We start from the raw sequence: 14395 nt of genomic DNA on the forward strand, positions 1-14395 counted from the left end.
TCACATTGAGGAGTCTTTTTAGAGTCCTTTTGGTGATCAAAAATTGATTAAGTCGCTTGTGTGATCAGAAAGGGACTCGGAAGTGACTCCCTGTAATGATTAAAAAGAGTTCAATTTAAAATACAACAACAAATGTGTAGCAATCACAAATAAATCATTGAGGTGTTTAAAATGTGACAATTTTTTGTTATTTATTGTCACGTTTTGATCATCTGGAAGATTGAAAAATGCTTAATCAAAAAAGGGTCATACAGGTGTTTGAAAAGTGATTATAATTATGTATACTCTGATCATATTTTGAACAGTTAGGTGATTAAAAACTGATTGCTTTGTTTTATTTTTATTTGGTTGTGAATAAAAAATAAAATTCTCATATACACTTTCTACAATGTATGAAAGAAAAACTAAATCTAAATCAGAAAAAAACTTCTTCAATTCTAAGTAAAATAAATAAGAAATAGTTACAAGATTAATAAAATAATTAATAAATATATCTGAAACGCATTGTTTCCAGTATTTTTCCACAAATATCACATAAACATTGAACATCTGACCATTAACAGGTGATTGAAAATCAGCTGATCGACCTTGCTAAATGTTGCTGGGAAAAAATCTTCTAGCAACCTTTAGCAAGTTCTCAGCAAACTACTGTCAAAATTTTTCTCTCATTTACTGAACTTTTGTGTAAAAAGACAGCATTTAGTAACATTTCGTAATAATTATTACAAATTATCACGTAAAAAGACACACCTAATGTTAAAGGTACAGACAAACACAACACAACAGGTTTTGCCAAGTGAAATGAAGAAGCAGTATAATAAGCAAGCAACATAAAGGATAATTAAAAGACATAACAAAGCGGAAAAGACTATAAAACAAAGGAAAGAAACAAAGAAGAATAAAAAGAAAATTTTTTTTTAATTATTTCGTCTAACAAAAAGACTCATAAATGACTCCCTAAAGACTTATAAATGATTATAAACATGACTCTAAAAAGACTCGAAAAAGGGTCCGAAATTAATCAACAAAACACCAATAAATGATTGAAATACGACTCGAAAAAGACTCATTTGTGATTTGTTTAGAAGAGTCGCCTGAGGTTATGTTTTCCTACCGACAAAGGAGTCATTTATGATCAGAAAATGAGCTCATATTCTAGCTTTTTAATCGTGCAGTCGGATCAAAAAAAACTCGAATTTGATTAAAATTTTCAAAAAATGCTGACTGGGGACTGCCAGCATTTATGGTAGTATGTGTAAATTTTCGAAAATTTGAGAATGTATGTACGAGTTTTTCAAGACTGAAGAAAATCAAAATAGTTTTGATTTCAAAATGAACCCCCATCAGTCTGGGTGAATTGTATTTATTTTCAAATTGTCAATATACAATTTTGAAAAACAGAACATAATATTGGTGTAGGAACACAAAAAATGTGGAATTCATTCATTTTTGGAGGAGAAATTCAAGATTTGTGGACTTGACTGATGGTTCGTGCTACACACTTGTCAGTCACACATACAGAAAGGGTTCATCGGACTGACGGCACAGACTGATAAATGAGTGGGGGCCTTTACACTTGTAGGGCTTTGCCTTAGAGCTGGCAAAAAATCGATGGCATTATCGATAAAATCGATTGTTTTTAAAAAATTAAATATCGATAGATAGTTTTGCCTATCGATATTATCGGAACAAAAACCCACAACCTAAAATTCATTGAAATAAATAGAAATTTCGCTGCTTTTCGGTTTTGTGTGTGTGAGAAAGTAAGTCCGTAGCCACACGTACATATTTTTCGGAAAAGTAATGTCACGTTCACACGAGCGTTTGAATTACGTTGTTCGCCTGTCGAACGACGTACACGAATTAACCCGTTTCCACGACACCATTCGTAATTAACAGAAACATAAACAAAAGAGAGAGAGAGACATGTCAAAACAATGTTTGTGTATACAGACTTTCAGTTATTTGTTTACTTTTTGTTTCTGATTTTTTACGCGATTTTGAACTAATGGACAAGAAATGTGTGTGGAATTAAGAAGGAAACACAACCATCTTCCTTCTGCATCTATATAAAATGTTTAGTTCATTAATTTTCATTCATCTTTTTCCTTTTTTCTAAAAATTTTTGTGTTTTCAACAAATTTATCAATTTTGAATTTAGACATGTCATAATTATTTTTTCGATAAATTTTCTCATTTGTTAGGGATGGGACATACTTATTCGTCGTTCAGATAGTATTTCTAATCGAACAACGTAGAAAAATCGTCGTTCGTCCATAGAATTTTGTGTGGGGAAATAAGTAATTTATTCGTAGTTATGGGTCGAACAACGAATAGAGAACAAACGACGTACCGTGGAAACGGGCTATAAAATGCATTTTGTTATTATTTTTATAAAATAAAAGCAATTGTTTATTCTCCTTTACATTTCTGTGAACTAATTGTAGAATATGTCAAGAAAAGCACTGACATTTCCGCCATTTTCATTTCCAAATTAATGGATTAATATTAATTAATTAATATTTTGTTTTTGTACATATTCTTCTGTTTTCAGCACATTTGAATTATCATCTCACTTCTTTTTCACTAAACTGTCAAAAATTTGTCGACCCGACTGTCTGTGAAAAAATGATGGACAGCTGGAAGACAAGCGACAAATGTATGTATGTGTTAGTAAATCAGAGTTGTATTTGAAGACAAACTGTCTGGTGTATTACTTTCCCCCGGGCTATTACTTTCCCCTGTTATATTCATTATGAAATTATAAGTTGGCGTAAAACGCCAGCTTCGTGGTTTAAATCTGTCAATTTGTTTGTTATTGTGAATAAATTATATGAAAACGTAAACAAACATATTGGCATATTGAAGAATTTTCGGTCAAAATAGAGTTGTCGCGCTACTTACTTGACCTGGTAAATAGATCTTGGGTATATTCAGTCAGGTGAATTTATTACGCAGACCTTAGAGGAATCAAATTATTGGAAGGAAATTTATCACGTCTTGTTTCGAAGTAATTTAACAAATTCTCTTAAAGGGCCAAACCTATAGCTCTGCGTGTTGCGTGTGCGTTCAAAAATACAAAAACAAAATTGTTACATTTTTTGCCCATTGTTTCAAATTCGCGTATAAATCTAGAAATTCTGTACACACAAATATTGTTTTGACATGTCTCTCTCATAAATTTTGAAAATAGAATCATTATAAAAATGTACAGAAAATACCAATATTTTCAGAATTAATGGAAAATATGAATGAAAAGCATGGTAGAACAAGAAAAGGTAGCAGCAATACCCAGCTGACTGAACTGGGTTGTAGTGTTAGTGTCAAATTCCATTCGACATTTTATGTATTTATTTCTATGTTCGATGTACAGTCAGGGACAAAAGTTTACATACACCCCTAAATCCCGGGTATTAGTAGTGATTTTTATTCCAATTCCAAGTAAGCAGTTTTATTTCGTCTCACTAATAAACAATATTTAATAGAACAAAAGTGTATTCCATAAAACAAATAACGGTAAATTTTACAAATACCTAAAAATGATGGGGACAAAAGTTTACATACACCCCAAGGAAATATGCGTATTGCCGTGCAATTTATAGAATTAACAGCAAAATTTATACATTTTATTGTTTTGGCGAATGCCTCTGGGTGTCTGAGATATATTTTAGCGAAAAGAAAATAATTTTTGGGGGCCAAATGCCGTTATTTAAGGTCAAACTTCTTGTATAGCTTGTTAAAGCTCACCCTTGCTTAATTCTTTGCGTTTTTAGGTAATGTACTTAAAAAAAAACCACAAAATTAGTGTCAGATTACAAATTTTGAGACCCTAGAAAGCTTTGGAGTTGTTCTTGTGCAAAATATTACTTCTTGGACGTCGATAAATGCCCGCTTTTCATCAGATTTCTCAGGAAGTAAATAGATTCCGCGGAATTCTTGGTGCAAATTACATATAGAAGGCCTTGAATTGTCTTGTTATATGGTCTGATACAATCCTCTGGCATCAATTAACTCAGAAATGTAGGGTAATGATCATAATACGAAAACGACGTTGTTTACAGTACAAATTTCATGCTTTTTTGGTAGTGCTTACATTTTGATGCTTTGGAAGCTTCGGGAACAGGTTTGTAACAGAATATTTCACATTTCTGATTCAATTGATGCCAGAGGATTGTATCAGACCATATTACAAGGCATTTCAAGGCCTTCTATATGTAATTTGCACCAAGAATTCCGCGGAATCTATTAATTTCCTGAGAAATCTGATGAAAAGCGGGCATTTATCGACGGCCAAGAAGCAATATTTTGCACAAGAACAACTCCAAAGCTTGATAGGGTCTCAAAATTTGCAAACTGACACTAATTTTGTGTGTGTTTTTTTTTTTTTTTTAAGTACATTACCTAAAAACGCAAAGAATTAAGCGAGGGTCGGCTTTAACAAGCTGTACAAGAAGTTTGACCTTAAATAACGGCATTTGACCCCCAAAAATTATTTTCTTTTCTCTAAAATATATCTCAAACACCCAGAGGCATTCGCCAAAACAATAAAATGTATAAATTTTGCTGTTAATTCTATAAATTGCACGGCAATACGCATATTTCCTTGGGGTGTATGTAAACTTTTGTCCCCATCATTTTTAGGTTTTTGTAAAATTTACCGTAATTTTTTTTATGGAATATACTTTTCTTCTATTAAATATTGTTTATTATTGAGAAGAAATAAAACTGCATACTTGGAATTTCATGAAAATCACTACTAACCCTAATACCCGAGATTTAGGGGGTGTATGTAAACTTTTGTCCCTGACTGTATATTAGGGATATATATTTTTGAAGAACAAATTTATTCATCAGAAAAAAAACTATTTCCCATAAAGACGGCTTCATATCATTGACATGTAACCTCCTCCAGGTCCGAACGACATGCCGCACACTAAAACACCGCTTATAGAGGCGGTACAATATTTGTTAATATGTGTGGTATTTTGTTAAACTTGAAAAGAATAAAGCCCTAATAAACATGTGTTTTTTTGTTTTCAAAAGCAAATGATTGAAACAGCTCTTTTTTCAATGAATTACCAGCGACCCGAAACATTTTTGCAAGTATTCTACTTTCTGCGAGAAATTATGCATTTAGTGGAATGATATGGAAACATTCAAATTGAAAATCTAACCAGTTTTCATTCATGTTTTCCAAAATATTCAATCAAATGTGAAAAATTATTAGTTTTTTAAATTCCAATAATTTATAGACATTTCCTTTTTTTTTTTTTTTTTTTATTTGAAAATTTTGCCTATTTAGGCGAAGGTCATATTTTATTAATTTTTTTTTTAATTAATTTCTCGTTAGAGACGAGCTTACTGACCAAGATGCTTTTTGAAAAAGGAAAGCCGACGATACGAACCCACACAATCACCACTGTGTGACATGCATGTTTCGCCTTTGGTTTAGGAAGGCTCCTCAGACACATCGACTGTGGGGCGGCTTCGCTATCCTCTAACTTATTTCCTCTTTCAAATGCAAGTTGTTTTTTTACAAAGTTGAATTTTTTGTTCAAATCTTTGTATGGCTTTCATGACAAACGCTTAGCGTAGCCTTTGAAAGTTATGAGTTTGGTTCTGAACACTAACACGCCGTGACAACACTTTTTTCCATGTGTTTTTCAAGGACGTGGGTTCGAACCCCTTTTCCTTTTTTTGTTTACATTTACGTTGACACTAAGGTTTACAAACAAAAACAAATTCCTTTGTGGTTGTTGTTCGAGTTGTATTTGTTGTAGTATTAACTTTACCTTATATTTGTTCTACCATGAATGAAAAGTGTGCAATTAAATGTAAAATATACATTCGCAGGAAATGTTAGTGTTTTTCCTGCTCATTTAATATATAACTCTGTCCCAGAACTAAAAAGTTTTTAAAATTTGTACCACTTTTAAGCGCCCCATACACTATCAAATTTTTGGTCCGTTCCAGAACTGCAAGAATCTACTAATTTTTACTATTTTTTCCGATAACATAAAGGAAAAAATGTTATCGTAGTAAAAAATAGTAGCTTCTTGCAGGTTCTGGAACAGAGCATTTGATGTCAACATTTGTAGTAGTATGTGTAAATTTTCCAAAACATGAGAATGTGTGTGTGAATTTTATGGATTGAGGAAAATCAAAATAGTTTTGATTTTCAAAATTAAACCCAGTCAATCCGATGAATATGGTTTATTTTCAAATTGTCAAAAAGCAATTCTGGTAAAAAAGAACGTTATGTTTGTGAAGAAATAAAAAAAATTAATTTCATTAATTTTTAGAGGAAAATATGAAGATTTCGATTGCAGATTGAAGGCTGATTGAATGCTTTGCTACACACTTATCAAGCACACACGTACGTAAGGGGTTCATCGGCTTGGCAATCAAATTTGATAGTCTATGCCATGCTTTACACATTTTGCGTTCCCGTACACAAAATTTATATGAAAATCGTTTACGACTTTTACCACTTTATAATGTACGGGAACAGGCCATATGCTACACGTGTTATGTGTTCAAATTCCCATGAAAACGACGAAACTAAAAGTGAAAAATAAATAATTGGTCTTTTCCAGAACTGCAAGAATCTACTAATTTTTTCTATTTTTTCCGATAACATAAAGGAAAAAATGTTATCGTAGTAAAATAAATGCTATGTTCCAGAACCTGCATGATACTACGATAACATTTTTTCCTTTATCTTATCGGACAAAATTGTAAAAATTAGTAGATTCTTGCAGTACTGGAACAGACCAAAAGTAGCTTCTTGCAGGTTCTGGTACAGAGCATATGTTTCTCTTAATTGCGGCTCGTGTGAACATGACATAAATATATTCTTGATGAGATGAGAGGAACGTTTTTTTATTTGGTTGAACTCGATAAAAGAGTTGTTCAACAGTGTTATCGGTAATAACATCGATTCAGTGCCCGCTCTAACAATTTATTTTCTCTGTGTTTTCTTCGCATGTTGGCTTAATTTTTCAATTTTCTAAAGAATCATGGGATATAATAGTCAAAACGATAGTGGTAAGTACAAGATGGAAGCTTATTATAAAGTCCACATAAAATTTCGCATAATTTTTTAGGGTCTGGCTCGGATTCTGATTCTAGTAGCAGTAGTCGTCACAGCAGCCGTAGCAACACACCAAACGCCAAAAGCAATGCCGGGTAAGCATACACTCTCCAGCCTTACGTTTACACTTTCTCAATATGCGCACATTTTAGCTCACCAGCTTCACGTAAATCGGGAGGAAGTGGCAGTGATAGATCACGGTCTGGATCGCCTGCATCGGGACGTTCTTCACGTTCTCGCTCCAGGTCAGGATCACGTTCAAGGTCTGGCACACCAAATAGTCGCCACACAGGAAATAAATCCAGGTCACAATCCCGTTCCCGGTCACGTTCGGGAACACCGCACAGCAAGCGTTCCAACTCGGCGGGAAGTCAACATTCAAAAGCTTCAAAGAAATCTGGCGGTGGTGGTGGCAGTCCGGCCAAAGATGCAAATGCCGCCGGCAATGAAGAAGAGTCGCGGTCTCAGTCTCCCAATCTTCAAATAGATGACAGACAGTCTCGCAGTAGATCTAGATCTAAATCGGGTTCACCGCGTTCCAGAAGTGGTGGCTCATCAAAGTCACGTTCAGCCTCCAGATCCCGCTCAAGATCCAAATCTCGTTCCCGATCGGGATCCCGTAGTCGTTCGGGTACACCACAGTCACGCAGATCACGTAGTGGTTCTGAATCGGGCAGCGACATAGGTGATAAGGCAAAAAAGAAACGCAAAGCAGTCTCCAGCGGTTCTGAGGCAGAGGGAAGTGACAAGGGATCGCCCTCAAAAAATAAGAAATCTCGTATAATAGATTCCGATGACAGTGACAATGAGGCACAAACCAAAAAAGTTGATGCCGCGGATATTTTTGGTGATGCTGATGACATTAGTATGTCTGAAGATGAAGACGATGGTGGCAAGGCAAAATCTGACAGTGAATCGGATAAAGGATCACAAAGGTCAAGATCCCGATCATCATCAAGAGCTTCGGCCAGATCAAGAACTAAATCACGTTCCAAATCCAGAACAAGGTCTCGTTCACGTTCGGGTTCTCGTGCCCGTTCTCGTTCCGCGGAAAGGTTTGGCCAACAAAAAGAAGACGAACCAGAACCTATACCCGAAACGCGTATAGATGTTGAAATACCACGTATTGTAACGGATTTGGGTAGAGAAATACATTTTGTAAAATTGCCCAATTTCTTGTCCGTCGAGACAAGACCCTTTGATCCCGAAACCTATGAAGATGAAATTGACGAGGAGGAGACCATGGATGAAGAAGGTCGTCAACGTATCAAATTGAAAGTTAGTAACACCATACGGTGGCGTGAATATATGAACAACAATGGCGATATGGTTAAAGAGTCCAATGCCCGCTTTGTTCGCTGGTCAGATGGCAGTATGTCCCTACATTTGGGTAATGAAATATTCGATGTCTATCGTCAACCCCTGCATGGTGATCACAATCATTTGTTCATTCGCCAGGGTACGGGTCTTCAAGGCCAAGCTGTATTCCGTACCAAACTCACCTTCCGACCACATTCTACCGAATCGTTCACTCACAAGAAGATGACCATGTCATTGGCCGATCGTTCACAAAAAGTCTCCGGTATTAAGATCCTCACTCAAGTTGGTAAAGATCCCACCCAAGATCGTCTATATAATCTCAAGAAAGAGGAGGAAAAGTTGCGGCAAGCAATGCGCGCCCAACACAAACCACCACCAAAGAAGAAGAAGGGACAAGATGCCCTGGGTGGTGGTTCACATGGTGCCTATCATCAGGATGAGGGTAGCGATGATGAGAATGCCATCTCCTTGAGTGCCATTAAGAACAAATACAATAAGAAGACAAATGCCGCATCAACATCGGCTGGTGGAGGTGATCAAAAGGCTTCGGCAATTTATTCATCCGATGATGATGATGGTTCTGATTTTGAGGGTCGGCGCAGTAAGAAAGTTGTTGATAAAACTAAAGTTGTTAAGGCTTTACGTGATTCGGACAGTGAGTCGGATGTTGAACGTGGTAGTGGCAGTGATCACAGTGGTAGTGGTGATGATGCTGCCAGTAAAAGTGGTGGTTCTGGCAGTGGAAGTGGCAGCGGTAGTGGCAGTGAGAGTGAATAATTATTATAGTTCATATAGAATAATATTTAAGTTATTTTTTTTTTTCAAAATGAAAACCACAGAAATAGTGTCAACAACAACATTGATAAATATATACAACAATAAACTAAATTGGATGTTTTCAAAACCCAATAGATGAGCGGAAGGGAGTCTTTATGGAAGAGCAGAAGGAGTCTAAGACGAGAAGAAGGGAGTCATTTTAGATGAGCTGAAGGGAGTCTTTGTAGACGAGCTGAAGGGAGTCTTTGTAGTCGAGCTGAAGGGAGTCTTTATAGACGAGCTGAAGGGAGTCTTTATAGACGAGCGTGGGGAGTCATTATAGACTTTATGGTCTTTATGGACGAGCGGCGGGAGTCTTTATAGACGAGCGTAGGGAGTCCTTATAGACCAGCGTAGGGAGTCTTTTTAGACGAGCGTAGGGAGTCTTTATAGACGAGCCGAAGGGAGTCTTTATAGACGAGCCGAAGGGAGTCTTTATAGACGAGCCGAAGGGAGTCTTTATAGACGAGCCGAAGGGAGTCTTATAGACGAGCAAAGGGAGTTTTAATAGATGAGCCGAAGGGAGTCTTAATAGACGAGCTGAAGGGAGTCTTTATAGATGAGCCGAAGGGAGTCTTTATAGATGAGCCGAAGGGAGTCTTTATAGATGAGCTGATGGTCGTCTTTATAGACGAGCCGAAGGGAGTCTTTATAGACGAGCTGAAGGGAGTCTTTATAGACGAGCTGAAGGGAGTCTTTATAGACGAGCTGAAGGGAGTCTTTATAGACGAGCTGAAGGGAGTCTTTATAGACGAGCTGAAGGGAGTCTTTATAGACGAGCTGAAGGGAGTCTTTATAGACGAGCTGAAGGGAGTCTTTATAGACGAGCTGAAGGGAGTCTTTATAGACGAGCTGAAGGGAGTCTTTATAGACGAGCCGAAGGGAGTCTTTATAGATGAGCCGAAGGGAGTCTTTATAGATGAGCCGAAGGGAGTCTTATAGACGAGCAAAGGGAGTCTTTATAGACGAGCGGGGGGAGTCTTTATAGACAAGCGAAGGGAGTCTTTATAGACGAGCGTAGCGTAGGGAGTCTTTATAGACGAGGGTAGGGAGTATTTATAGACGAGGGTAGGGAGTCTTTATAGACGAGCGTAGGGAGTCTTTATAGACGAGCGTAGGGAGTCTTTATAGACGAGCGTAGGGAGTCTTTATAGACGAGCGTAGGGAGTCTTTATAGACGAGCGTAGGGAGTCTTTATAGACGAGCGTAGGGAGTCTTTATAGACGAGCGTAGGGAGTCTTAATAGACGAGTTGGTGGTCGTCTTTATAGACGAGCTGATGGTCGTCTTTATAGACGAGCTGAAGGGAGTCTTAATAGACGAGCCGAAGGGAGTCTTTATAGACGAGCGGAGGGAGTCTTTATAGACGAGCGGAGGGAGTCTTTATAGACGAGCGGGGGGAGTCTTTATAGACAAGCGAAGGGAGTCTTTATAGACGAGCGTAGCGTAGGGAGTCTTTATAGACGAGGGTAGGGAGTATTTATAGACGAGCGTAGGGAGTCTTTATAGACGAGCGTAGGGAGTCTTTATAGACGAGCGTAGGGAGTCTTAATAGACGAGTTGGTGGTCGTCTTTATAGACGAGCTGAAGGGAGTCTTAATAGACGAGCCGAAGGGAGTCTTTATAGACGAGCGGAGGGAGTCTTTATAGACGAGCGGGGGGAGTCTTTATAGACGAGCGGGGGGAGTCTTTATAGAAGAGCGGGGGGAGTCTTTATAGACAAGCGTAGGGAGTCTTTATAGACGAGCGTAGGCAGTCTTTATAGACGAGCGGCGGGAGTCTTTGTAGATGTGCCCAAAAGAGTCTTTATAGATGAGCCAATGGGGTCTCTAAAGAGGGGACGAAGGGAGTCTTTGTAGACAAGCCGAAGGGAGTGTTTATATACGACTAGAATGTCGTCTTTATAGACGACTAGAAGGTTGACTTTATAGATGACTAGAAGGTCGTCTTTACAGACTACTAGAAGGTCGTCTTTATAGACGAATAGGAGGTCCTTTTTATAGACGTCAGGAAGGTCGTCTTTATAGACGAACAGAAGTTAGGTTGCCTTTATAGACGATTAGAAGGTCGTCTTTACAGACGTCTAGAAGATAGGTTGCCTTTGTATACGAGCGGAAGGTAGTATTTATAGACTGGCGGAAGTGATTCTTTATAGGCGAGTGGGAGGAAGTCTTTATGGACGAGCCGAAGGGTTTTTCTATAGACTAGTCGAACGGATCCTTCACAGATGAGCAGAAGGGGGCCTTTCTGGACAAGCCGAAGGGAATCCTTAGAGACGAGCAGAAGTGTGTCTTAAAAAAAAACAAGTCGAAGGGAGTCTTTAGAGACGAGCTGAAGAGGGTATTTATAATCGAGCTGAAGGCAGTCTAATAGATAAACTGAAAGATGTATTTATAGACGACCAAGATGGAGTCCTTACGTAGGGCAAGGAGGGAGTGTTTATAGATGAGCGGAAGTTAGTCTTTGTAAAGGGAGTCTTAATAGAGGTCCAAAGGGACACCTGTATAAGTGAGCGGAAACAGTCATAATAGACGTCCAGAAGGAAGTCTTTCTAGATGAACACAAGGGAGTCTTTATGGTCGAAGGGCCATGGCCAAATGATGTATACAAGGTGGCGCAAAAGTAAACTTGCGATGTTTTTTGGCTATAATTTAAAAAAATGAAAAACTTTTATACTTCTTGTGGATTATTATACCCTCAGCCTTTAGGCTAAGGGTATATACACTTTGATACGAGGAAAATGTGCCTCATCGAAATAATGGTTTTAGACCCCAAGTATGTTTGGACGAAATGTGTTTCAATTTGGAGTCGATCTAGCCATGTCCGTCCGTCTGTCTGTCCTGCTGGCTGGAGCGCACGATAACTCTCGAACGGATGAACTGATTCGGTTCAAATTTTGGCTTTCGTACTATTTTGCCCAAACTTAGTTTAAGTTCGAAGATGATCTACATCGGTCCACTCCTTCCGGTAACTCCCCCACAAAAGTTCGAAAATGTTCGTAAAGTTTGTGCGCACGATAACTGTTGAAGGGAGTGACCGATTTGGTCCATACTTTGTATAGTGTAAACTTTCTACCAGAGGAATATGAGGTTTTAATATGGTCTCAATAGGTCCACTCCTTCGGGTACCTCCCACACAAAATTTCGGAAAAGTTCAGTTTAGGGCCATCTCTCGAATCGCTTTGATTTTTGTTTTAGCAACTTGTATTCACTGCCCTCCATACGACGGTACAAGTTTCATCAGGGGCAAGTCCATACTTCCTGCGAAATTAGCATAAAAGTTACAAAAACCCCTATGACACCGTGTGAGGTGGTTGGAGCGCAAGAGAACTCTCGAACGGATCTGCCGATTCGGTCCAAAATATGGCCTTAGTAATATTTTGTCCAAACATAGTTTAAGTTTGAAGATAAGCCATATCGGTCCACTCCTTCAGGTACCTCCCCCACAAAAGTTCAAAAATTTTCGGAAAATTGTTCATACGGTAACTCTTGCAGGGAGTGGCCGAATTGGTCCAAACTTTGCACATTATGAAATTTCTACCAGACTTAGATGAGGTTCCAATATGGACTCAATCGGCAAACTCCTTTGAGTACCTCCCACACAAAATTTCGGAAAAGTTCAATTTAGGACCTGCTCTCGAATCGCCTTGGTTTTTGTTCTAACATCTTGTATTCACTGCCCCCTATATGAAGGTACAAGTTTCCACAGGGGCAAGTCCATACTTCCTGAAAAAATAGCCTGAAAGTTGAAAAACAAACCCTATGACACCATGTTTATGGGTGGAAGCGCAAGATAATTCTCGAACGGAAATGCCGATTCCGGCCAAAATTTGGCCTTCGTAATATTGTTTCTAAACTTAGTTTAAGTTCGTAGATAAGCCATATCGGTCCACTCCTTCAGGTACCTACCCCACAAAAGTTCAAAAATATTCGGAAAAATTGTGCGCACGGTAACTCTTGATGGGAGTGACCGATTTGGTCCATACTTTACACATTCTCATAATATCTACCAGATATAGATCAGGTTCGAATATGGACTATATTTGTCCACTCCATCCCGTACCTCCCACACAAAATTTTGGATAAGTTCACTTTAAGACCTGCTCTCGAATCACTTTGATTTTTGTTGAAGCAACTTACATTCGCTGCCTCAATTACGATGGTAAAAGTTGTTTCAGGGGCAAGTCCAAACTTCTTGAGAAAACAGCCCGAAGGGTGTAAAACCACCCTATGACACCCCATGGTCTATGTCGGTCCATTCCTTTAAGTACCTTTTCCGCAAAATTTTTGAACTTTAATCCTAATCAACATTTTTGTCGGTCCATACGACCAAAATTTTTAAACCCCCTCAATACATAAGTTTTTTGTGAAAAAAGTGTTTCAATTTGCACAGGCTGAGGGTATATCTCTGTCGGCAAAGCCGACTGATACTTTTTTACTTGTTTTTATTTGGTCTTTTATTTTTTTTTTACATCAAGTCGAGAATATGATGTCAGATAAATGGCCGCCGCCACAGTTTATTATCATTTGAGCCCTTTTTATAACATTTTCCATCACTTTGGCCAAAACTTCCGGCGATAGGTCCTCACATTCTTGACGGATATTATGTTTCGGTCAAATCAGGAAATCTGCGACGAAATTCACGTTGTGTCAAAGTCACCGACCGATTATTGGTCAAATAAATAGTCACCAATATTCAGCGTTCTGGAGCGTAACATTGTTTATTAACGTGCGCATGAGTTTACTACACAAATGTCAAAACAGAACTGACATTAGGGGCCAATCGCAAAATTTATAGCATTTTCTGATAGGAGGACTACTTTGCGCCACCTTGTACAATTAGTAAATAAAACAAAGCGTTTTTAATAATTTAAATCTTTATTTTTTTTTTTATTGTTTTTTTTCCATATATTTTTTATGATTTATTTCATTTTTTTCTTTTTTTTTAATTTAACACTAACATTTATAGATATTTTCATTAAATTTTTCAATTTTTATTGGTTATAACTTAAAGAGTTCTATGAATCGTTTATAACTACTTTTTTTAATGGGAAAGTTAGGTTACTTAAAAATGTTAAGATATTAGGGCATTTTGGATTTGGAATAGGTAGGTATATAAAAAAGGTTACATATTTAGATATAAAATTAAAAACATAATTTTTATATAA

At 37.6% G+C, this 14395-nt stretch overlaps 1 protein-coding gene across 1 annotated transcript; it reads left to right on the top strand.

The window, feature by feature from the left end:
• The first annotated feature begins 6877 nt into the window (after positions 1–6877).
• Positions 6878–9301, top strand: Atu (Another transcription unit). Its single transcript, XM_073978241.1, has 3 exons — positions 6878–7047; positions 7107–7188; positions 7246–9301. The coding sequence occupies exons 1-3, from the start codon at positions 7020–7022 to the stop codon at positions 9188–9190; spliced, it is 2055 nt and encodes a 684-aa protein (XP_073834342.1). The 5' UTR covers positions 6878–7019; the 3' UTR covers positions 9191–9301.
• Positions 9302–14395: the final 5094 nt, after the last annotated feature.

Source organism: Musca autumnalis, unplaced genomic scaffold (genome assembly GCF_047663935.1).
Source record: "Musca autumnalis isolate F117 unplaced genomic scaffold, ASM4766393v1 scaffold_1, whole genome shotgun sequence".
Lineage (NCBI taxonomy): Eukaryota > Metazoa > Arthropoda > Insecta > Diptera > Muscidae > Musca > Musca autumnalis.